Source organism: Cetorhinus maximus, unplaced genomic scaffold (assembly GCF_964194155.1).
Source record: "Cetorhinus maximus unplaced genomic scaffold, sCetMax3.hap1.1 HAP1_SCAFFOLD_547, whole genome shotgun sequence".
NCBI lineage: Eukaryota > Metazoa > Chordata > Chondrichthyes > Lamniformes > Cetorhinidae > Cetorhinus > Cetorhinus maximus.
In genome coordinates, this window is record NW_027596489.1 from 50,674 (window position 1) to 75,374 (window position 24,701).

At 44.0% G+C, this 24,701-nt stretch overlaps 1 protein-coding gene across 1 annotated transcript; it reads left to right on the plus strand.

Annotated features, from left to right (window-relative positions):
* Positions 1–1,354: 1,354 nt before the first annotated feature.
* Positions 1,355–22,327, plus strand: LOC144674054 (uncharacterized). Its single transcript, XM_078535591.1, is given in 4 exon segments — positions 1,355–2,062; positions 2,223–2,659; positions 17,580–17,614; positions 21,230–22,327. Coding segments are annotated over 4 exon segments (2,163 nt in total). The 5' UTR covers positions 1,355–1,469.
* The last annotated feature ends 2,374 nt before the right edge of the window (positions 22,328–24,701 follow it).

The window sequence follows — 24,701 nt, forward strand, 5'->3', positions numbered from 1 at the left end:
CAGTCGGGCCCAGCAATTTCCAGTGTGAGGCTGTTAAAGGAGTTAGATCCTGGGGGAGAACAGAGTGACAAACGTCCATTCAATTTAAGAGTGTTGTTTTAGTAACAAGTATTTCTACGGTGCCCTTTTTTCCGAGATTTTTTGTTAACTCGATTCTTGGTATTTGGTGTCACTAACAAGACCAGCAGATATTGTCAATCCCCAGTTGTCTGTTGGTCAGGTGTTGGTGGGCCTTCTTCCTGAATCGCTGCAGTCACTGGTGAAGGTGTTCCAATAATGCTGATTGGTAAGGAGTTACAAGATTTTCACTAAGCGGTGATAAATGTCCAAATCAACAACAACAAGTTGCATTTATGTAGCACACTGATTAGAATAGAATGTTCCAAAGTATTTCACAGGAATATTATACCAGAATATTTAACACTGAAGCACATGAGGAGATATTGGGGCACATGATCAACAGCTTGGTCAAAGAGGCAAGTTTTAAGGAAAGTCTTAAAGGATGAGAAAGAGAGGCCTAAATAGGGAATTCTAGAGCTTATAGCCTGAGCAGCTTAAGACACGGTCACCAATGGTGAGTCAATTAAAACCAGGGATGCTCAATCGGCCTGAATGAAATGAGTCCAGGTATCTGGGAGGGATGTAGATTGGAGGATATAATAGAGATATTGATGGGCATAGTCACTGAAGGATTTCAAAACAAGGATGAGAATTTGAACATTGAGGTGCTGCTTAACGAGGAGCCTATGTAGCTCAATGAGAACAGGGGCGTTGGATGAACGAGACAAAGTGCGAGTAAAGACACGGGAAGTGGAGTTTTAAATGACTCCATTGTTTGTGTGGCAGGCTAGGAATATTCCAGTTTAGAGGTAGCAAAGGAATGGATGCGTTTCAGCAGCAGCTGAGCTGAGGCAGGAATGAAATTCGGCAAAAATGAATGATGTGGAAATGGACGGCCTTAGTGGTATGTAGTCAGAAGCTCAGCTTGGGGTGAAATGTGGCACCAAGATTGTAAACAGTCTGGTTTGGCCTCAGAGTTGTCAGAAAGGCATTGAAGGTTGGGGAGTGGAGTGGGCTACAAGCGGGGAATGAAAACAATAGGTTCAGTATTCCCAAAATTTAAATGGAGGAAGTTTCTGTCCATCCAGTAATGGATGTCAGACAAATCAGGGCGGAGTGTGACTTGGAGGTGATGGTGTTCACATTCACCTGCTACCCTGGTCCTTATGGAGGTTGGAGGATAAGGGATTGGGAAATTTCATGGTCACTTTTTCCTAATGCCAGTCCCACACGTTGAGCTCAATTTCACACACAGCCTTGGTGTTTTTGTGAGTTCTCCCTCACTCACCTTTGTTTGTTTTGTACTATTTTCACAGGGTTTGCTGTCCAGAATCACAAACCCGACATCACATCAGGATCTGACGGTGTCGTCCAATTTATTGTAACCCAAATACCATCGGATTTTGAATATGGGGCTTAAGAGCCCTGTTCACAGTGGGGAGAAACTGCACGCATGTTCTGTGCGTGGGCGAGGCTTCAGCCGATCATCTGACCTGTTGAAACACAGTCACAATGGAGAGAATCCATGGAAATGTGGGGACTGTGGGAAGGGATTCAATCACCCATCCCAGCTGGAAATCCATCAGTGTACAAGCACTGGAGAGAGGCCATTCATATGTTCAGTGTGTGGAAAGGGATTTTCTGATTCATCCAACCAACTGAAACACGAGCAAGTTCACGCTAGGGAGAGGCCGTTCACCTGCTCCGAGTGTGGGAAGGGATTCACTCAGTCATTCCACCTGCTGAGACACCAGCAAGTTCACACTAGGGAGAGACCGTTTACCTGCACTGTGTGTAAAAAGGGATTTGCTGATTCATCCAACCGACTGAAACACCAGCGAGTTCATACTGGGGAGAGACCATTTACCTGTTCTGATTGTGGGAAGGGATTCACTCAGTCATTCCATCTGCTTAGACACCAACGAGTTCATACTGGGGAGAGACCATTTACCTGTTCTGATTGTGGGAAGGGATTCACTTAACCCCCATATTCAAAATCCAATGGTATTTGGGTTACGATAAATTGGACGACACCATCAGATCCTGATGTGATGTCGGGTTTGTGATTCTGGACTGCAAACCCTGTGAAAATAGTACAAAACAAACAAAGGTGAGTGAGGGAGAACTCACAAAAACACAAAGGCTGGGTGTGATTCATGCACCCTGCTGAGACACCAGAGAGTTCATACTGGGGAAAGACCATTTACCTGTTCTGATTGTGGGAAGGGATTCACTGATTCATGCACCCTGCTGAGACACCAGAGAGTTCATACTGGGGAAAGACCATTTACCTGTTCTCATTGTGGGAAGGGATTCAATGATTCATCCAGCCTGCTGAGACACCAGAGAGTTCACACTGGAGAGAGACCATTTACCTGCTCCACATGTGGAAAGGGATTTGCTGATCCATCCAACCTCCTGGAACACCAGCGAGTTCACACTGGGGAAAGACCATTCACCTGCTCCAAGTGTGGGAAGGGATTCACTCGGTCATTCCATCTACTGAGACACCAGAGAGTTCACACTGGGGAGAGGCCATTTACCTGCTCAGAGTGTGGGAAGGGATTCACTCGGTCATTCCATCTACTGAGACACCAGAGAGTTCACAAGTAACTGCTGTGGTTGGATTCAGTTCCCAATGATATTCTTGGCTGAAGCATATTCATAAGAGTGTGTTTCTGCTGAGGTTAATAAACTCCAGCCCAGTTACAGATTCTGTATAAAATTGGAATAAATCAGCTTTGCGATAAACAGTGTGTTGAGCCGTTTTGATATCTCTAGCACAAGTTAGTTCCTTTTGAAGGGCTATCCCTCTGCCCTGTCTCCTCCATCATCAGCCCCAACAGCAATTGTGAGGAGCTCATGGAGCTACTTTGTCACTAAGATTGAGACAATCCGATCAGCTGCCTCTGCTGCTTCCCTCCCTTTCACTAGCCCATCAGGACAAACTGCCTCTAAAGACACCCCACTGTCTGAGCCGTGAACACATCTTTTTCCAGTTTCTCTCCCATCTCCTCTCATGCCCTCTGTGTGCACCACCTGCTCCATCGACCCTATTCCCACTAAACTACTGACCATCCAACTTCCCCATGTTTACCGTCATTGTCAATGGTTCTCTCTTTTCAGATACTGTTCCGCTCTCCTTTAAACCTTCCATCGTTACAACGTCCTTAAATAAAAACAAACCCTTCACTCTTCCATCTTTGCCCCATCTCCATCCTCTCCTTTCTAAAATCCTTAAACATTTTGTAATCTCCCGAAACTGTGTCCATTTTTCCGAGAACTCCCTGTTTGAATCCCTCCGATCAGGTTTCTTCCCTGCCTCAGTTCGAAAACAGTTCTTATCAAAGCCACAAGTGAGATCCTACGTGGCTGCGACACAGGTAAACTTTCTCTTCTGGTCCTTCCCGACGTGTCTCACCTTCTTGGAGAGGAGACAGCCAGACCTGTGAGGAACACCTCCGATCGGGCAGTGGGCTGAGTTTGAAAATAAACCCAAGGGCGACATCGCAGGAAAAATTGGTTGGTGAGAAGTTGCTGTTAGGGATTGTGTTTAAATAGCTTAAAACTAGAAAAAAAAAAGCATAACATTTATAAAGAGGTAGCTGCCTGGATTTCAGTAAGGAACACCAACAATAGGGAAGTAACGTTAAGTCAAGTCAAAGTGAAATAGAGTCATAAAGTAAACCAAAGTAAGGTAAAGTTAGGAGAAGTGTCGCAAAGTGAAGTTACTGTTAATTTATTCTTACTAGTCCTCCTTACTTTAAGTGTAAAATTAGAAGGAAGTAAAATGGGTAACAGGAAGTAGTAGTGAGGCTACAAGGCAGGAGAAACAAAGCAGAGCATTGAGTCTGCTTCGAATGCAGAATTATGTTAAAAAGACAAAATTAAAGGTGCTCTACCTGAATGCGCACAGCATTCGCAATCGATGATCAAAAGGCACAAATAGTCAGATATCGGGGTAAGACATTATTGCCATTATGGAAACATGGCTGCATGATGACAAAAACTGGGAACTGAATATTCATGGATACTGGAAGTTTAGTAAAGGAAGAAAAGGAGGTGGAGTTGTGCTCATAATAAGGGATGAGATCAGTGCATTAGTAAAGGGGATCTCAGTTTGGAAGTTCAATGTAGAATCTGTTTGGGTGGAGCTAAAAATTAGCAAAACGCAGCAGACATTTGTTGGAGTTATTCATAGCCTACCAAATAGTAATGGTAATAGCAATGTATTAATCAGGAGATGATAGAAGCATGTAGCAAAGGCTATACATTGATCATGGATGACTTCAATCTACATGTATACCGGGTAAACCAATTGAGAACTGATGCTGTGGAAGATGGATTTCTGGAGTATGTTGGGGATGGTTTTCGAGAGCAGTATGTTGAGGAGCCGACTCGAGGACAGGCTATTTTAGATCTAGCATTATGTAATGTAAAAGGACTAATTAATAATCTTGTTGTAAAAGAACCTTGAGGGGCGAGTGAACACAATATTATATTATTTTATACTATGTTTGAAAATGAGGTAGTTCACTCTGAAGAAAAGGTGTTAAAGTTGAATAAAGGAAATTATGAAGGCGTGTGGGAGAAATTGGCTGAGATAGAATGTGAAAATACATTAAAATGTACAGAGGCAATGGAGAGTCTTCAAAGAATTATTACATAGCTTACAGCACATACACCTTCCTTCAAGGTGCAAAACCCCCAAAAAGTCAGTCAACTGTGGCTGACAAAGGAAGTTAAGGATGGTATAAGATTTAAAAATAAGGCTTATAAAGTTGCCAGAAGTGGTAGTAAACCTGAGGATTGGGAGGCTTTTAAGATAGAACAAAAGAAGACCAGGAAACTGGTAAAGAAAGGGAGAATAGCATATGAATGCAATCTAGAGAAAAGATAAAAACAGACTCTAAGAGCTGCTTTAGGCAAATGTGGGTCCATTGCATGCAGAGTCGGGGAAATAGAGAAAGGGCAGAGAAGCGAAATGATAATTCTGAGTCTGCCTTCACCGGGGAAGATACAAGAAATCTCCCAGATTTAGAGATCCAAGGGAGTAGGGAGAATAAGGAGTTGAAGGAAATTAATATCAGTAAGAATGGGATTGAAAGTTGATAAGTCACTGGGACCTGACATATTAATTAGCAAAATCAACCCACATGGGATAGGAGGCAATATACTGACATGGATTGGTGAACAGGCAGAAAACAGAGAGTAGGAATAAACGGGTAATTCTCGTGTTGGTAAGCTGTGATTAGTGGGGTACCACAAGGATCAGTACTTGTGTCCCAGTTGATCACAATATATATTAACGATTTGGATGTGGGGACCAAATGTAATCCTTCCAAGTTCGCAGATGATACAAAGCGAGGTGGGAATGTGTTGTGAGGTAGATGTAAAGCAGCTATGGGAGGATTTGACTTAGTGAGTGGGAAAGCACATGGCAGATGGAATAGATTGTGGAAAAATGGCAGAAGGAACAGACGTTCAAAGTATTTCCTAAAAGATAAGAGATGAGAAAGTGTAGATGTACAAAGGGACCTGGGTGTCCTTGTCCATAAGTCACTGAAGGCTAAAATGCAGATGCAGCAAGCTATTCGGAAGGCTCGTGGAACGTTAGCTTTTGCCACAAGAGGATTTGAGTACAGGAGTAGTAAAGTCTTGCTTCAATTGTTTAGAATCTTGTTTAGACCGCACCTGGAGTAGTGTGTGCAGTTTTGGTCACCTTGCCTCAGAAGGATATTATTGCCATAGAGGGAGTGCAATGTAAGTTCACAGGCTTGTTCCGGGGATGGTGGGACTGTCTTATGAAGAAAGACTGGCCAAATTCACCCCCCTTAATCAATACATATTTCACCACATCTCCACCTCCTTATATATAGATCTAAAGAAGGGTTTTACGGACTTGAAACATTGTCTCTGTCTCTCTCTCCGCAGATGCTTTCAGACCTGCTGTGTTTTTCCGGCATTTTTTATTTTCGTTCCCCTGTTCCTATGTCTGCGGTGGATCCCCCTCTCCCAGGCCTGGGCTTCCATGTGATGTTCTGAATGATGACAGTATTAACCTTCTCCCTAACCTGTCCTAACCCTTCTGCCCGTTCATTTATTGAAACCAGGGATTCTACTTGTTCTAATGGTGACTTTCCCTGCCTGGCGAGTCATTCCTTGAAGTGAGCCCTTGAATTATTTGTACGTTGTTTTATCATGTTCCCACATTTCAGTAACAAATGTTGAAATGTCTGCTCCACACCCACAGAGTTTCATCTGTCTAAAGTCACAAACAGAAAGGTCCAGTTTTCTCCTGGAGTTTGAGACAAATCAGCTTTCAGAATGATGCAGAGTTTCAGCCAATGAGGGAGAACCGAAATCAGCCCCGCCCCTCATTCAGTCTGATTGGCTGGAGGAGCAGCTGCTCCCATTCGGTCATCCAGCCCCGCCCACTCCTCCGTCACTGCTGGAAAAACTCAGCAGATCTGACATCATCTGTGGAATGAAAAGAAACAATTAATGTTTCGAGTCCGTATGACTCACTGTTTTGTCCTCTCTCCACAGATGCTGTTAGACCTACTGAGTTTTTCCAGCATTTTCTGCTTTTGTTTCAGAATTCCAGCATCCGCAGTATTTTGCTTTTACTTTAAAGTTGTGAAGTCACCTGAGCCAAATGAGATGCACCCAAGGATCCTGGGAGAACTGGATTAACAGAAATTTCCTCCATTTAAATATTGAGAAGACTAAAGCCATTGTCTTCAGTCCTCACTACAAACTCCACTCCATAGTCACTGGCTCCATCCCTCTACCTTGCTGGGAGTTGGAGCGGAGCAGTCCTGTGGGAGATACTCGGGAGATGAGAAGCGCCTATAAATACAGGTCGGGGATTCGAGTGAGGCCGACCTTGCTGGGAGTCAGAGCGGAGCGGACCTGCAGGAGACAGTGGGGAGCTGAGGAGCACCTATAAATACAGACCGGGGATTTGAGCGAGGAGCGTCTATAAATACAGACCGAGGATTTGAGTGAGGACTGTCCATAAATACAGACGGGGGATTTGAGTGAGGAGCATCTATAAATACAGACCGGGGATTTGAGTGAGGAGCGTCTATAAATACAGACGGGGGATTTGAGTGAGGAGTGTCTATAAATACAGACCGGGGATTTGAGTGAGGAGTGTCTATAAATACAGACCGGGGATTTGAGTGAGGAGTGTCTATAAGTAAAGGCTGGGGATTTGAGTGAGGAGCACCTATAAATACAGACGGGGGATTTGAGTGAGGAGCGTCTATAAATACAGACGGGGGATTTGAGTGAGGAGCGTCTATAAATACAGACGGGGGATTTGAGTGAGGAGTGTCTATAAATACAGACGGGGGATTTGAGTGAGGAGCGTCTATAAATACAGACCGGGGATTTGAGTGAGGAGCGCCTATAAATACAGACTGGGGATTTGAGTGATAAACGCCTATAAATACAGACGGGGGATTTGAGTGAGGAACGTCTATAAATACAGACCGGGGATTTGAGTGAGGAGCGTCTATAAATACAGACCGGGGATTTGGGTGAGGAGTGTCTATAAATACAGACCGGGGATTTGAGTGAGGAGTGTCTATAAATACAGACCGGGGATTTGAGTAAGGAACGCCTATAAATACAGACCGGGGATCTGAGTGAGGAACGTCTATAAATACAGACCGAGGATTTGAGTGAAGAGGGCCTATAAATACAGGCGGGGGATTTGAGTGAGGAACGTCTATAAATACAGACTGGGGATTTGAGTGAGGAGTGCCTATAAATACAGACGGGGGATTTGAGTGAGGAACGTCTATAAATACAGACCGGGGATTTGGGTGAGGAGTGTCTATAAATACAGACCGGGGATTTGAGTGAGGAGTGTCTATAAATACAGACCGGGGATTTGAGTGAGGAGTGCCTATAAATACAGACTGGGGATTTGAGTGAGGAGTGTCTATAAATACAGACCGGGGATTTGAGTAAGGAACGCCTATAAATACAGACCGGGGATCTGAGTGAGGAACGTCTATAAATACAGACCGAGGATTTGAGTGAAGAGGGCCTATAAATACAGGCGGGGGATTTGAGTGAGGAACGTCTATAAATACAGACTGGGGATTTGAGTGAGGAGTGCCTATAAATACAGACTGGGGATTTGAGTGAGGAACATCTATAAATACAAACTGGGGATTTGAGTGAGGAACGTATATAAATACAGACCGGGGATTTGAGTGAGGAACACCTATAGATACAGACTGGGGATTTGAGTGAGGAGCGTCTATAAATACAGATTGGGGATTTGAGTGAGGAATGTCTATAAATACAGACTGGGGATTTGAGTGAGGAACGCATATAAATACAGACTGGGGATTTGAGTGAGGAACGTCTATAAATACAGACCGGGGATTTGAGAGAGGAGCGTCTATAAATACAGAGTGAGGATTTGAGTGAGGAGCGTCTATAAATACAGACCGGGGATTTGAATGAGCAGTGCCTATAATTACAGGCTGGGGATTTGAGTGAGGAACATCTATAAATACAGACCAGGGATTTGAGTGTGGAGCATCTATAAATACAGACCGGGGATTTGAGTGAGGAGCGTCTATAAATACAGACTGGGGATTTGAGTGAGGAACGCCTATAAATACAGACCGGGGATTTGAATGAGCAGTGCCTATAAATACAGAGCGGGGATTTGAGTGAGGAACGTCTATAAATACAGACGGGGGATTTGAGTGAGGAACGTCTATAAATACAGGCCAGGGATTTGAGTGAGAAGAGCCTATAAATACAGACGGGGTATTTGAGTGAGGAACGTCTATAAATACAGACGGGGGATTTGAGTGAGGAGCGTCTATAAATACAGACCGGGGATTTGGTTGAGGAACGTCTATAAATATAGACCGGGGTATTTGAATGAGGAACGTCTATAAATACAGACCAGGGATTTGAGTGAGGAACGCCTATAAATACAGACGGGGTATTTGAGTGAGGAACGTCTATAAATACAGACCGGGGATTTGAGTGAGGAATGTCTATAAATACAGACGGGGGATTTGAGTGAGGAACGTCTATAAATACAGATGGGGTATTTGAGTGAGGAATGGGCTGTTTCACTGTTGCAGCTGCTGTGAGGCGGCAGGAGTGGGGGGAAAGAGGCAACTGTGATGTCACAGGAAGCTGGTACGTTGATTGGTCGGTAAGTGTTCAGTCTAAGGGTCAGTGTGTGAGAAACCAGCTGAGGACAGGCGAGTTCGGGTAGATCTATAAATAAAAATAACTTTACAATAATAAACCAAAATTTGAAAACTTTAAAATTCAAATAAAACAACAAAGATTTTAAACAAGCAATAAAATAGAGTTACTTAAATAAACATCTAATACACATCCCGTGTGGTTTAGAAGCATATAATCTTTAGTTGTCAGTGGTACTAGCATTCAGTAAACACAGTAAATTGTAGCATACATATGAAGAAAGTATTTAAAGTAAATTAACTAAATAACATAAGTTAGAATGGTAGGACAGGGGTTATGTTGCAGCTGTGAGATGTGGGAGCTTTTGGATGCCAAGGCGATCCATGACAAACACGTTTGCAGGAAATGTAAGCAGCCTGAGGAATTCTGGATCAGGATTATTGATCTAGAAACCGAAATGCAGACGCTGTGCAACATAAGGGACGGGGAGAAATACCTGGATACTTTGTTCCAGAAGACAGTCACACCTCTTAGAAGAGGGTCATCTGTTTTGATCAGCAGTGAGGGACAGGAGGATGTGACTGTCAGTGAGGCAGGTAATGGGACTGAGCAGGCAGGAGTGGAGGAGTCTCAGACTTTGCAAGTGTCAAACAGGTTTGAGGTGCTCACAACCTGTGTGGATGAAAGTGAAATGTGCAAGGTGGATGAGCTGGCTGGCCATGACACTGTGGTACAGGAAGCCATTCATGCAGGGGGAGCAAAAAGGAATGTAGTGGTAGTAAGGGATAGTATAGTGAGGGCATTGACACTGTTTTCTGCAGCAAAAAGTGAGGGTCCAGACGGCTATGTTGCTTGTCCAGTGCCAGGGTTCAGGACATCTGCTCAGGGTTAGAAAGGGACTTGGAATGGGAGGGGGAGAATCCAGTTGTCGTGGTCCATGTACGTACCAATGACATAGCTAGAACTAGGAAAGAGGTTCTGTAAAGTCAGTATAAGGAGCTAGGTACCAAATTATGTAGCAGAACTCAAAGGTAATAGTCTCTGGATGATTACCTGAGCCACGTGCAAATTGGCATCGGGCAAATAATCTGGAGAGACCAATGCATAGCTCAAAGATTGGTGTGGGAGAACTGGGTTCCGGTTTGTGGGGCACTGGTATCAGTGCTGGGGAGAGTGGGGGCTGCACCGTTGGGTCGGTTTACACCGGAACCGTGCTGGGATGAGTGTCCTCGCAAATCGCATAGCTAGGGAATTAGAGAGGGCTTTAAACTAAACAAGACCAGTGAGGGATCAAGCTTGGGTAGGGGTAGCAATTCAAGGTGTAGAGTCAGGACAGGAGAGCAAAATAGTAATATGAGAAACAAGGTCAGAGAATGGCAGGAAAGGACTGAGAGAAAAAACCGAAGAATAAATCAACAGTCAAGACTACATGTTACAACGGTAACAAAAAGACAAGACTGAAGGCTCTCTATCTGAATGCACATAGCATTCAAAACAAAGTAAATGAATTGATGACCCACAAAGAAGTAAATAAATATGATCTGATAGTAATTATGGAGACGTGGCTGCAGGACAACTAAGATTGGGTCCTTAATATTGAGGGGTACATGACATTCAAGGAGAATAAGAAGCTAGGTAAAGGTGGAGGGGTAGCATTGTTAATCAAAGAGGGCATTGGTGCAATAGTTAGAGATGATCTTGGATCAGGAGATCAGGATATAGAATCGGTTTGGGTGCAGATGAGGATTAGTAGGGGAAAAATAGTCATTAGTGGGAGTGGTTGATGGGCCCCTAACAGCAGCCATAGTGTAGGGCAAAGTATTCAAGAGAAAATATTGTGTGCCTGTGATAAAGGGACGGCAATAATCATGGGTGATTTTAATCTACACATTAACTGGAAAAATCAGATTGGCAGTAATAGCCTGGATGAAGAGTTCTTAGAATGCTTTTGAGATAGTTTCTTAGAGCAGCATGTTCAGGAGCCAATCAGAGAGCAGGTTATATTTGACTTGGTATTGTGTAATGTAACAGGATTAATTAATGACCTCAGAGTAAGGGCACTACTAGGTAGCAGCAAGCACAATATGGTTGAATTTTAATCCAGTTTGAAAGGGAGAAGAGTGGGTCAAAGACTAGTATCTTAAACTTAAATAAGGGCAACTATGTGGGGATGAAAGCTGAGCTAGCTGAAGTGAACTGGGAAACGAGGCTAGAGGATAGATGAATAGAGAAGCAGTGGCAGACATTTAAGGGGATATTTCAGAGTATTCAGAATGAGTACATCCCGACCATAAAGAAAAATTATAAGGGGCGGACCCACCATCTGTGGTTAACTAAAGAAGTTAAAGAAAGCATCAAGCTCAAGGAAAAAGCATACAACTCTGCAAAGATGAGCAGCAGGACAGATGATTGGACAGAATATAAAGAACAGTCGAAAATGGCTAAAAGGTTAATCAGGAGAAAGAAATTAGAGTGTGAGAGGAAGTTTGCTAGAAATGTAAAAATGGATAGCAAGTGTTTCTACAGGTGCTTAAAAAGGAAAAGAGTGAGCAAAGTGAGTGTTGGTCCTCAACAGGGTGACAGTGGGGAGTTAATAGTAGATGAGGAAATGGTGGAAGAAATGAATAATATTTTGCTTCTGTGTTCAATATAGAGGATACAAAAAACATTCCTGTAATAGCTGCAAATCAGGAGGTTACAGGAGAAAGGAACTTGGTGAAATTGAAATCACTGGGGAAATGGTATTGAGAAAATTGAAGGAGCTGCCGATGTCAAGTCTCTGGGACCCAATGAACTATATCATAGGGTCTTTAAAGAGGCGGCTAATGCGGTAGTCGGTGCGTTGGTGTTAATTTTCCAAAATTCGCTCGATTCTGGAAAGGTTCCATCAGATTGGAAAGTAGCAAATATAACCCCTCTATTCAAGAAGGGAGGGAGGCAGAAAACAGGAAACGATAAGCCAGTTAGCTTGACGTCTGTCATGGGGAAGTTATCAGAATCGGTCATTAAGGGGGTTATAGCTGGGCACTTAGAAGAGCTCAAGGCAATTGGGAAGAGTCAGGATGGTTTTATGAAAGGAATATCATGTTTAACCAATTGATTGGAGTTTTTTTGAAGGAGTAACATGCGCAATGGATAAAGGGGACCCTGTAGACATACTCTACTTGGATTTCCAGAAGGCATTTGAGAAGGTGCCACATCAAAGAGTATTACGGAAAATAAAAGCGCATGGTGTAGGGGGTAACTTATTAGCATGGATAGGTGATTGGCTGGCTGGCAGAAAGCAGAGAGTATGTGTAAATGGGTCTTTTTCTGATTGGCAGGATGTGACGAGTGGAGTCCCACAGGGGTCTGTGTTGGGGCCTCAACTTTTTATGATTTACATCAATGACTTAGATGAGGGGAGTGAAGACATGGTCGCTAAATTGGCACTTGGCACAAAGATAGGTAGGAAAGTATGTTGTGAAGAGGACATGAGGAGGTTGCAGATGGATGTAGATAGGTTGAGTGAGTGGCCAAAGATCTGGCAAATGGGGTGAAATTTGGGAAAATGTGAAGTTGGTCATTTTGACAGGAAGAACAAAAAAGCAGAGTATTGCTTAAATGGAGAATGGCTGCATAATTCTGAGGTGCAGAGGGACCTAGGTGTTCGAGTAAATGAGTCACAAAAAGTTTGTATGCATGTACAGCAAGTAATTAAGAAGGCTAATGGAATGCTATCCTTTGTTACGAGAGGGGTTGAACATAAAAGTAAGGATGTTATGCTTCAGTTATACAGGACCACACCTCGAATACTGTGTGCAGTTTTGGTCTCCTTATAGATGCATTGGATGCAGTTCAAAGGATGTTCACTAGATTGATATCTGGAATGAGTGGGCTTTCTTATGAGGAAAGGTTGGACAGACTGGGCTTGTTTCCACTGGAGTTTAGAAGAGGGAGGAGTGATTTGATTGAAGTATACAAGATCCTGAATGGCCTTGACAAGGTGGACGTTGAAAGGATGTTTCCTCTTGTGGGTGAGTCCAGAAGTAGGGGGCACTGTTTCAAAATTAGTGGGTCGCCCTTTTAGGACAGAGATAAGGAGAATTTTTTCTCTCAGAGGAATGTACGACTTTGGAACTCTCTGCCTCAGAAGGCGGTGGAGACGCGATCATTGAATATTTTTAAGACACAGGTAGATACATTCTTGTTAGGCAAGGGAATCAAAGGTTATCATGGTTAGATGGGAATGTGGAAATTCAAACATAAGAAGATCAGCCATGATCTTATTGAATGGTACAGCAAACTTGAGAGGCCAAATGGTCTGCTCCCGTTCCTATTCCATATGTTCTCATGGTGTCTCTCCAGTGTGAATTTGCTGGTGTATTCGCAAGTGGGATGACTGAGTGAAACCCTTCCCACACTCAGAGCAGGTGAATGGCCTCTCCCCATTGTGAAACCACTGGTGTCTCAGCAGTTGGGATGACTGAGTGAAACCCTTCCCACACTCGGAACAGGTGAACGGCCTCTCTCCAGTGTTTAGCTGCTGGTGTCTCAACAGGCTGGATAACTGGGCGAATCCCTTCCCACATTCGGAGCAGGTGAACGGTCTCTCCCCACTGTGAACTCGCCGGTGTATCAGCAGGTCAGATGACTGAGTGAATCCCTTCCCACACACAGAGCAGGTTAACAGCCTCTCCCCACTGTGAACCCGCCAGTGTCTCAGCAGGTCAGATGACTGAGTGAATCCCTTCCAACACTCAGAGCAGACGAACGGTCTCTCCCCATTGTGAATTCGCTGGTGTGTTCGCAGGTTGGTTGAGTTAGTGAATCCCTTCCCATATTCAGAGCAGGTGAATGGCTTCTTTCTAGTGTGAACTCGCTGGTGTCTCAGCAGCTCAGATGACTGAGTGAATTCCTTCCCACATTCAGAGCAAGTGAATGGTCTCTCCTCAGTGTGAATTCGCTGGTGTGTTCGCAGGTTGGCTGACAGAGCGAATCCCTTCCCACACTCGGAGCAGGTGAACGGCCTCTCCCCGGTGTGACTGCATCGATGGATTTCCAGCTGGGATGGGTAATTGAATCCTTTCCCACAGTCCTCACATTTCCAAGGTTTCTCCATGGTCCTGTGTCTCTCCAGGTTTGATGATCAGTTGAATCCTTGTCCACACATAGAACACGTGTACAATTTCCCCCTGCTGTGAATGGTGTGATGTTATTTCAGGCTGTGTAACTGGTTAAAGCTCTTTCCACAGTCAGGTCACTAGAACACTCTCACTCAGGTGTGTGTGTGTCTCGGTGCTTTTCCAGTCACACTGATGTTTGAAATCTTTTCCCACAAAAAGAACAAACATTTCTCCTTCCACATTCAAAGACGATAATATTCAGGTCCTGATGAATCGAGTGAATCTGTAAGATCTTGATGTGATGTTTGGTTTGAGTTCCCCCTCTGTAAATCCTCCCCTTCCGATACCCTGTAAAAGGAGTTTACAAAAGTGATCACTGTAAGGACAGGATAGAAATTCAGCGCAGATAATTCTCATTTCTATGGAACATTATTTCCTGTCTTCTTCTCCCAAAGCTGCAAATCCCCATCCCACACACTCTCCCTCCTCCCTGTGCTGAAGCCAAAAAGAGTTTTGGATAATTCTTCGTGTATCTTTTTAACAAATTTGTCCAACTGAAGATAACAATATGTTTCATCATTCACTTCAGTCATTACTCATGACAAATCATTAATCTGAAACCCTCTGACCAACCATACAGAATAGCAGACGTTAACCTTGTGTCCAAAACTTACTGTGTGGAGATTTAATGAGTGATTGAGAAGGTGGTTTCTCCAAACCTCCCAGGATTTCCTTCCTTCCTTCTCTCCCTCTCTAACTAAGTTAAACCTGGGATCAGCCTCATGGTCTATTCCGGTTCCTGCTTCTCTTCCTGATGACTAATTAACTCCAATTAAACACTGAGAAGACTGAAGTCACTGTTTTCAGTCCCTGCTCCAATCTCCATTCCCTAGATACCAACTCCATCCTTCTCCCTGGGAACAGTCTGAGATTAAACCAGTCTGTTCATAAACTCGGTGTTACATTTGATCTCGAGATCAGATTCTGACCTCATATCTGTGCCATCAGTAAAATCGCCTGTTTCCACCTCTGTAACATGACCCGCCCTCACCCTGTCTCAGTGCATCTGCTGCTGAAACCCTCATCACTGTCGTTGTTACCTCCAGACTTGAACGACTATCCCAACACTCTCCTGGCTGGTCTCCCACATTCTACTCTCCGTAAACGTGAAGCCATCCAAAAGTCTGCTGTCCATGTCTTCACTCGTAGCAAGTCCTGTTCCTCTGTCACCCACTTGCTTCCTGACCTGCCTTGGATCCCAGTCAAGCAACAGCTTGATTTTAATATTCTCATCCTTGTTTTCAAATCCCTCCATGGCCTTGCCCTTCCTTATCTCTGTAATCTCCTCCAGCCACACAACCCTCTGAGATATCTGCACTGCTCGAATTCTGGAATCTTATACATTTTCCATTTTAATCGCTCCAGCATTAATGACCTTGCCTTAAGTTCCCTCATTCCCAAACTCTGAAATTCTCTACCGGCACCACTCCCTCTGTCGACCACATTTTTCCCCTTAAAGACACTTGAGTATTGCTAAAAAAAGAGACATTCTGTCAAAACCTTTTATCTTGTACTCAACAGGACAGACGCAAGAACATCAAATTTCAAATATTATCAGTCGGGCTCATAATATGGCTCACTTATGCTTGCTAGAAGCTACATATATTCATCCACAGGGAACTGTCCACTGCAGACAGAAGGGATGGGGCCGTTTGTTGAATTAAACAAAAGCATGGAGGATGATCGCTCTTTGATGCATTCTCTGTGGTAATGCTTTGACCAATCAGAGCTGACTGGCCAACCAGTCAACACCCTTTCCTTGTGCAGCAAAAAAAAATAAAAATAAAAAAAAAATTGTTCGCTGAGAAATTTTTTTTTATTTGCATCTGTCCGGATGAGTGCAACATGAAATACCAGCAATATGTCTCCCTTTTTCAGCAATACTTAAAGTCTTTACTGCTGAGTGACTGTGGGTTTATAATTCTATTGCTGCTGATCTAAAACTCCTGGTGAACACACATTTTATGAATGTTGCTCATTGTCCCCGTGAGGATGACGGCCGCGCATGCGCCCTGTAGCACATTGACCAATCAAGATGGCCGCGCATGCGCCCATCCTCACATTGCCCTTATAAAGATGGCGGCCGTTAACTCGGGCCTTTCTCCTGCAGCTCCGTGCAAACCCGGGACCGGTGGCTTCTTATTGAGGGTTTGGGGCCGACACCGTGAGTTTATGAAGCTTCCAAATTCACCCGTCAGCCCTATCTCTGTTCACGGGTTTATTTCCGGTTCTGCATCCGCACTCAGTGCTTGTTAAACCCGAATTTTAAATCCGCTCGCTCGAGCTCACTCCACGGACTGCGCATGTTCCGAGTCCAAATGACTGGCGGCAGCTATGGACCAATAGGAAGAAGGGTCGGGGTTGGATGACCGAGCGGGAGCAGCTGGTCCTCCAGTCAATCGGAGTGAGAGGGGCGGAGCCTGCTGGGAGCATGCGCAGTGTGGGCGGGGACCGGGACGAAGGAGGTGGATTTCTTTCTCCAATAATTTATATAGATTTTTCTTTTCCCACATATTTACATTTAAAAATAATGGATTTCTATCCATTGTTTTATCTCTACCTTTTAGCCTCTTTCGATTCCTTCACTCCACCCCACCCCCACTAGGGCTATCTGTAACTTGCTCGTCCTGCTTTCTACCCTTAATTAGCACATTCCTTAGATAATATCACCACCTTCAACATCTCGTCGTCCTTTTGTCTGTGACATCTTTTGGTTATCTCCACCTATCACTGGCCCTCTATCCAGCTCTACTTGTCCCACACCCCCTTAAACCAGCTTATATTTCACTTTTCCTATTTTTACTTAGTTCTGTTGAAGGGTCATATGGACTCGAAACGGTAACTGTGTTCCTCTCAGCAGATGCTGTCAGACCTGCTGAGTTTTTCCAGGTATTTTTGTTTTTGTTGCGGTGGAATTTAAAGTCCAGCGGGTGAGAAAGGGCCGAGTGCAGGAGAGGAATGGAGCCAGAGGGTGGACTGGGAGGGTTCACAAACACCCGGTGTAGGACTCCAAACCCGGATTAGAAACTCCCGGAGCCGAGTTTATACTGAGTGTTTGGAAACTCCTTTTACAGGGGGTTAGAAGGGGAGGATTTACACACAGCAAACTCAAACCAAGAGAAATGTTTGTCTCTTTGGACTGACCTGCTGAAGCACATTGAATTCACACTGGCGAGAGGCTGTTCAGTTGCTCACAGTGTGGTAAGAGCTTCAGGACATCATCCCACCTGGGACACCACATTCACACTGACAAGAGACCTATTAAATGACCAGAGTGTGAGAAGTGCTTTAAAAGGTGTGGGGAATCTTGCGGTATGTTAGAATTTCTTTTTGCATAAATCTATGCGAATGGAATTGTATACCCTGACACGGCACTGGAATACGGTAAAAGGGAAAGACAATATTTTACCTTGACCATCTTCAGTGTAAGTGTGAGCTGCTGTTAAATCAGGCTGTATAGGTAGAACTTAAAAACAAAAAGGGGGCAATCACATTGTTGGGAGCATACTATAGACCCCCAAACAGTCAGGGAGAGATAGAAGGGCAGATATGTAGGCAAATCTCAGAAGTGTCAAAATAATAGAGTAATAATAGTCGGGGATTTCAACTTCCCCAATATTAACTGGGATAGACAAAGTGTGAAAACTTTGAGGGGGCTGAATTCTTCAAATGTATCCAGGAGAGATTTTTAAGCCAGCACATAGAAAGTCCTACAAGAGAGGTGCTGGACCTTCTTTTAGAGAACAGAGCTGGGCAAGTTGTAGAAGTGTCACTGGGGGAGCAGTTCAGTGATAATGACCATAACTCAGTAAGATTTAAGTAGTTATGGAAAAGGACGAAGATGGATCGAAAATAAGGGTTTTGAATTGGGGGAAGGCCAATTTCAATATGATAAGACAGGACCTGGCCAAAGTGGACTGGGAGCAGCTACTTGTAGGAAAATCAACATCAGAGCAGTGGGAGTCATTCAAAAAGGAAATAGTGTGCAGGACCAACATTTTCCCACAAAGGACCAACAAGTCCAGAGAAACCGGGATGTTGAGGAATTGACAGGATTAGATAAGGGGGGGAAAAAGGGAAGCTTATGGTACATACCGAGGGCTCAAAACAGCAGGAGCCCTTGATGGGTAGAGAAAGTGCAGGGGGTTACTTCAAAAAGAAATTAGGAAGCCGAAGAGGGGGCATGAAAAACACAGCTGGGTGAAATAAGTTAAAATCCAAAGGCATTTTATAAGTATATTCAGGGCAAGAGGATAACCAGGGAAAGATTAGGGCCCATCAGGGACCAAAATGACAATCTGTGTGAGGAGCTGGAAGATATAGATGAGGTTTTAAATGAGTACTTTGCATCTGGAGTAACTATACAGAAGGATGATGTAGATATAGAAATCAGGGAGGGGGACTGTGATATACTTGAACAAATGAATATTGAGAGGGAGGAGGTATTAGCGGTTTTATAGGGCCTTAAAAGTGTATTAATCCGCAGGCCCAGATGAAATGTATCCCAGGTGCTGTGGGAGGCAAGGGAGGAGATTGCAGGGGCCCTGACATTAATTTTCAAATCCTCTCTGGTCACAAGAGAAGTACCAGAGGACAGCTAATGTGGTACCATTATTAAAGAAGAATGGTGGGGATAAACCAGGGAGCTAATAGGCCAGTGAGTCCAACATCAGTGGTAGGGAAACTTTTGGAAACGTTCTGAGGGACAGAATTAATCCCCACGTGGAGAGGCAAGAACTAATCAAGGATAGTCAGCATGGCTTTGTCAGTGAGAGATCATGTCTAACAAATTTGATTGAATTTTTCAAGAAGGTGACGAGGTGTGTAGATGAGGGTAGTTCAATTGATATAGTCCAAATGGAATTCTCTAAGGCTTTTGACAAGGTCTGGCATGGGAGACAGGTCCAGAAGGTAAGAGCCCATGTGATCCAGGACAATTTGGCAAATTGGATCCAGAATTAGCTCAGTATCAGGAGGCAGAGGGTGATGGTCAAAGGTTGGTTTTGTGACTGGAAGCCTGTATCCAGTGGCATACTGCAGGGTTGGGTGCTGGATCCCTTGTTTTTAGTGGACATTAATGATGTAGACATGAATGTAGGAGGTATGATCAGTAAGTTCACAGGTAACACAAAAAAATCACTAGTGTGGTAAATAGCGAGGAGGAAACCCTTAGACTACAGGACGATATAGATGGGCTGGTCAGATGAGCAGAACACTGGAAAATGGAATTTAATCCCAAAAAGTGTGAGGTGATGCATTTCGGGAGGACTAACTAGGCAAGGGAGTATATGATGAATGGTCGGAACCGGGAAGTACAGACACTCGGTGTGCATGTCCATAGATCCTTGAACATAAGAACTAGGAGCAGGAGTGGGCAATTCAGCCCCTCGAGCCTGCCCCGCCATTCATTACGATCATGGCTGATCTCATTTTGGCCTCAACTCCAATTTCCCTCCCTCACCCCATAACCTTTCAACCCATTACTAATTAAGTCCGTGTGGTGAAGGTGCTCGCACAATGCTGTTAGGTAAGGAGCTACAGGTTATTCACCCAGTGATGAGGAAGGGACATTGTTGTTGTTGATTTGGAGAAATATCAATTTGTGTTTATATCACACATTTATTGTTATATAGTTTACCAAGACATTTCACAGAAATGTTAGAAACCAAGGAGATACTCGGGCAGGTGGCCAATAATTTGGTCAAAGAGGTCGGTCTGAAGGAATATTTTAAAGGATGCAAATGAGGTAGAGAGGCAGAGAGATTTAGGAAGGAAATTCTAGAGTCTTGGAAACTGACAGAATGGCAACCAGTGATGGAATTATTAAAATCAGTAATTCTCGAATTCGAGAAGAGCAGATATCTCGGGGGGTATTGTGAGGCTGGAGGAGGTTAGAGATAGGAATGATCACAACCATGGAGGAAAACAAGGATGAGAATGTGAAAATTTAGGTGCTGCTTAAATGAGTGCCTTCAAATCATTTGTATAGTTTGTGAATGGCTGTGGGCCAAGCACTGATCCTTGCAGTATCCCACAAATAACTGCCTGTCATCCTGAGAATGAGACATTTATTCCGACTCTGTTTTCTGTCTGTTCACCAATTCTCAATCTATAACAGGATATTACCCTAATCCCATGCACTTGAATTCTGTTTATTGACATCCTGTGCTTTGTTTAGTAACCTTCTCTCTCTGTCTCTCCCACTCCTCTCTCTCTTACTCTCTCTGTCACATTGAATTCTCCAGCCCAGCGAGTTCTGGATGCTCCATCATTGAATATATTTCCGGCTGAGATGGAGAGATTTTCGATCTCTCAGGGAGTCGAGGGATATGGGAAGTGGGTGGGAAAGTGGAGTTGAAACCCAAATTCAGCCACGATTGTATTGAATGGTGGAGCAGGCTCGATGGGGTGTTAGGACTTCTCTTGTTCCTATTTCGTATGTTCTTATGGAGGCCAGAGTCTTGTGTTGGCCCAGACCGGGTGGCAGGTTCCCTCCCCTGATGGACATTAGTGAACCAGTTGGGTTTTTATCATGATCCAGCAGTTTTCATGGTCACTTTTTCCCAGTGCCGGCCCCACAAATTACCAGATTCATTCAGCTCAATTTCACAACCTGCCTTTGTGTTTTTGTGGGTTCTCTCTCACTCCCTTTTTCTGTTTTAAATCAATTTCACAGGTTATTAGAAGGGGAGGATTTGCTGTCGGGAAACTGAAACCAAACATCACATCAGGTTCTGATGGAGTCGCCTAATTCATCTTAAACTGAGTATCTTCAGATTTTGAACATGGAAGAAAAAAGCACTGTTCACAGTGGGGAGACACTGTACACATGTTCTGTGTGTGGACGAGGCTTCAGCCGATCATCTGACCTGACGGAGCATAAATGCAGTCACAATGGAGAGAAACCATGGAAATGTGGGGACTGTGGGAAGAGATTCAAATCCCCATTGGAACTGGGAACTCATTGGTGCACTCACACTGGGGAGAGACCATTCACTTCCTCTGAGCGTGGGAAGGGATTCACTCAATTAGCCAACCTCATGGGACACCAGCGAGTTAACACAGATGAGAGACATTTTAAATGCCCACAGTGTGAGACGTGCTTCAAAAGTTCTGTGGAACTAAAGTCCCATCAACGTGTTCACGCTGATGAAAGACCGTTCAGGTGCTCTCACCGTGGGACTGGGTTCAGACGATCATCTGAACTCATCGCACACCAGCGAGTCCACACCGGAGAGAGACCGTTCACCTGTTCCAGGTGTGGGAAGGGATTCAGTCAGTCATCCAACCTGCTGCTGCACCAGAGAGTTCACACTGGAGAGAGGCCATTTACCTGCTCCGAATGTGGGAAGGGATTCAGTCAGTCATCCGACCAGCTGCTGCACCAGAGAGTTCACACTGGAGAGAGGCCATTTACCTGCTCTGAATGTGGGAAGGGATTCAGTTGTTCATCCAACCGGCTAAGACACCAGAGAATTCACACTGGAGAGAGGCCATTTACCTGTTCCGAATGTGGGAAGGGATTCATTCAGTCATCCAACCTGCTGCTGCACCAGAGAGTTCACACTGGAGAGAGGCCATTTACCTGCTCCGAATGTGGGAAGGGATTCAGTCAGTCATCCGGCCTGCTGCTGCACCAGAGAGTTCACACTGGAGAGAGGCCATTTACCTGCTCCGAATGTGGGAAGGGATTCAGTCAGTCATCCGGCCTGCTGAGACACCAGAGAGTTCACACTGGAGAGAGGCCATTTACCTGCTCCGAATGTGGGAAGGGATTCAGTCAGTCATCCAACTTGCTGACACACCAGAGAGTTCACACTGGAGAGAGGCCATTTACCTGCTCCGAATGTGGGAAGGGATTCAGTCGGTCATCCAACCGGCTAAGACACCAGCAAGTTCACAAGTAACTGTCGTGATGGGATTTTGCTCTTAATAACATTCAGGACTGAAGTATGTTCATTATAGTGTGTTTCTGTAGACACTAATAAACTCCAGCCCACTTAGATAAAAGTCAAATAAATCAGCATTGTGTTAAACACAATGCGTTGAACCTTTTTTTACTATTTTTAACAAGTTAGTTCCTTTTTGATGTTAATAAACTCCAGCCCAGTTACAGATTCTGTATAAAATTGGAATAAATCAGCTTTGTGATGAATAGTTGAGTCGTTTTGATATTTCTAGCACAAGTTAGTTCCTTTTGAAAGGGTCTCCCTCTCCCCTGTCTCCTCCATCCTCACCTCCAACAACAAGTGTTTGGAGCTCATGGAGCTTCTTTGTCACTACAATTGAGACATTCCGATCAGCTGCCTCTGCTGCTTCCCTCCCTTCCATTAGCCCACCGGGACAAACTATCTCTAAAGATCCCCCTTGTCCGAGCCTGAACTCGTGATTAAATGACAAAGGGGATGATGGTGCAAGGCAGCAGTGGGTGATAATGAGACAATGAAATAAACTAATGGGACAAGTGGATAAACAATAGACAGGCCCAGAGGAGAGATAAATGGTAAAAGAAGAACCATTACCAGACCCTACTGTCAGAAAAAATGGGAGCAGTGATTATGATCTGAAATTGTCAAAATGAATGTTGAGTCCAGAAGGATGTAAAGTGTCCAATGAAAGATGGGCTGCTGTTCCTCGAGCTTCCATTGAGCTTCATTGGAACAGTGCAGGAGGCCGAGGTCAGAGTGGGAATGGGTGGAGAATAAACTGGTAAATGACCAGGACCTCAGGGTCACACTTGGAGACTGAAAGGTGATGTTCCACAAAGCAGTTACCCAATTGGGATTTAATCTCCTCAATGTAGAGAAAACCGCACTGTGGTTAGTGAATAGACAATACTGAATAGCAAGAAGTACAAGTAAATCACTGTGCCCCTTGGAAAGTGTTTTGGGCCCTGGAATGAGGGAAGGGAGGAGGTGGACGGGTGCTGCTGCATCTGCTGTGCTTGAATGGAAATGATTCACACTGATGTTCATAAGAACACAAGAAATAGGAGCAGGGTTGGACCAAAAGGCCCCTTGAGCCTGCTCCACCATTAAATGTTCTTCCAGCTCAACTCCACTTTCCCATCCTATCACCATATCCCTTAGTGCCCAAATATTTATGGATTTCCATCTTGAACATATCAAGATGGAGAACAACAGACTCGGTGCAACTATTAATCTGGGAAATGCACAAACAAGGTGCATGTGAATTACAAATTCACCTCTTCACTGCTTGGTAAACATGTTAAATGAGCTTTACACTGACCCCATGCTGAAATCTAGTCATTCTCTGACAGGTATTCTTAATGGTGTAATTAGCAAATTTAGAATGAAAAATACCCTCCGCTTCACTGTAAGGCTGAGAGACAACTTTGTAATTGATTCATAATGTCACAGAGCGGCTCATTAGATCTGCTCATTTCATCTAATCTTAGTTTCATCTTATGGGAGAATGGCTGAAACAGGGGATGGTGAATAACAGCTTGAAACCACATTCCCTCTCCCACTGCAAGAATGATCCTTACAACATACAGGAATTTGGGACAATGTGACTTAGATGCTCAGATTAGCTCTGCCTCCATATTATAGGAAGGAGCGAAGCACTGGGGGTTGTGCAAAAAAGATTTACCGGAATGATGGCAGAATTGGAAAATATGTCAAATTCACAGAGATTTAACGGATTGAAAATTTTTTCTCTGGAAATGAAAGTGAAGGATGACCTGACTAAGGCCTTTAAGATAATGAAAGGGGTTGACAGGGTAGACAAGTGGAAGAGTTTTCCACTAGTAGATGGTTGAGAATAAATGTACATTAGTCATCAATAAATCTAATGCACAATTCATATGCAACTTCTTCAATCAGAGATAAAAGCAAAAAATCATGGAAATACTCAGCACATCCAGGAGAATCTGTGAATTGAGAAATAGAGTTAAGTTTTCAAGTCTGCTCACTGATGCAGTGCAATTCTGATGGAAAGTCACAGCTCTGAAATTTAAATACATCTTTCACTCTCCACAGACACTACCAGATCTGCTGAAAATTCCAATATTTTGTTTTTTTATTTCAGATTTACAGCAGCACCTTTCTCTAACTGTGGTTGAGAATGTACAGCTCATTCTCAGAAGGGTTTGAGATCCCAGTGTGAGCTGAACACTTATGTTGCAAAATCACACCATGAAATCACACCAGTTGAATGTGGAAATGGATTCACCTCGTTATTCCATTTTCTGACACAGCAGCACAGTCACACCTGTGGGAGACCATTCAGATACTTCATGTGTGCAACCCTTTGCTCACT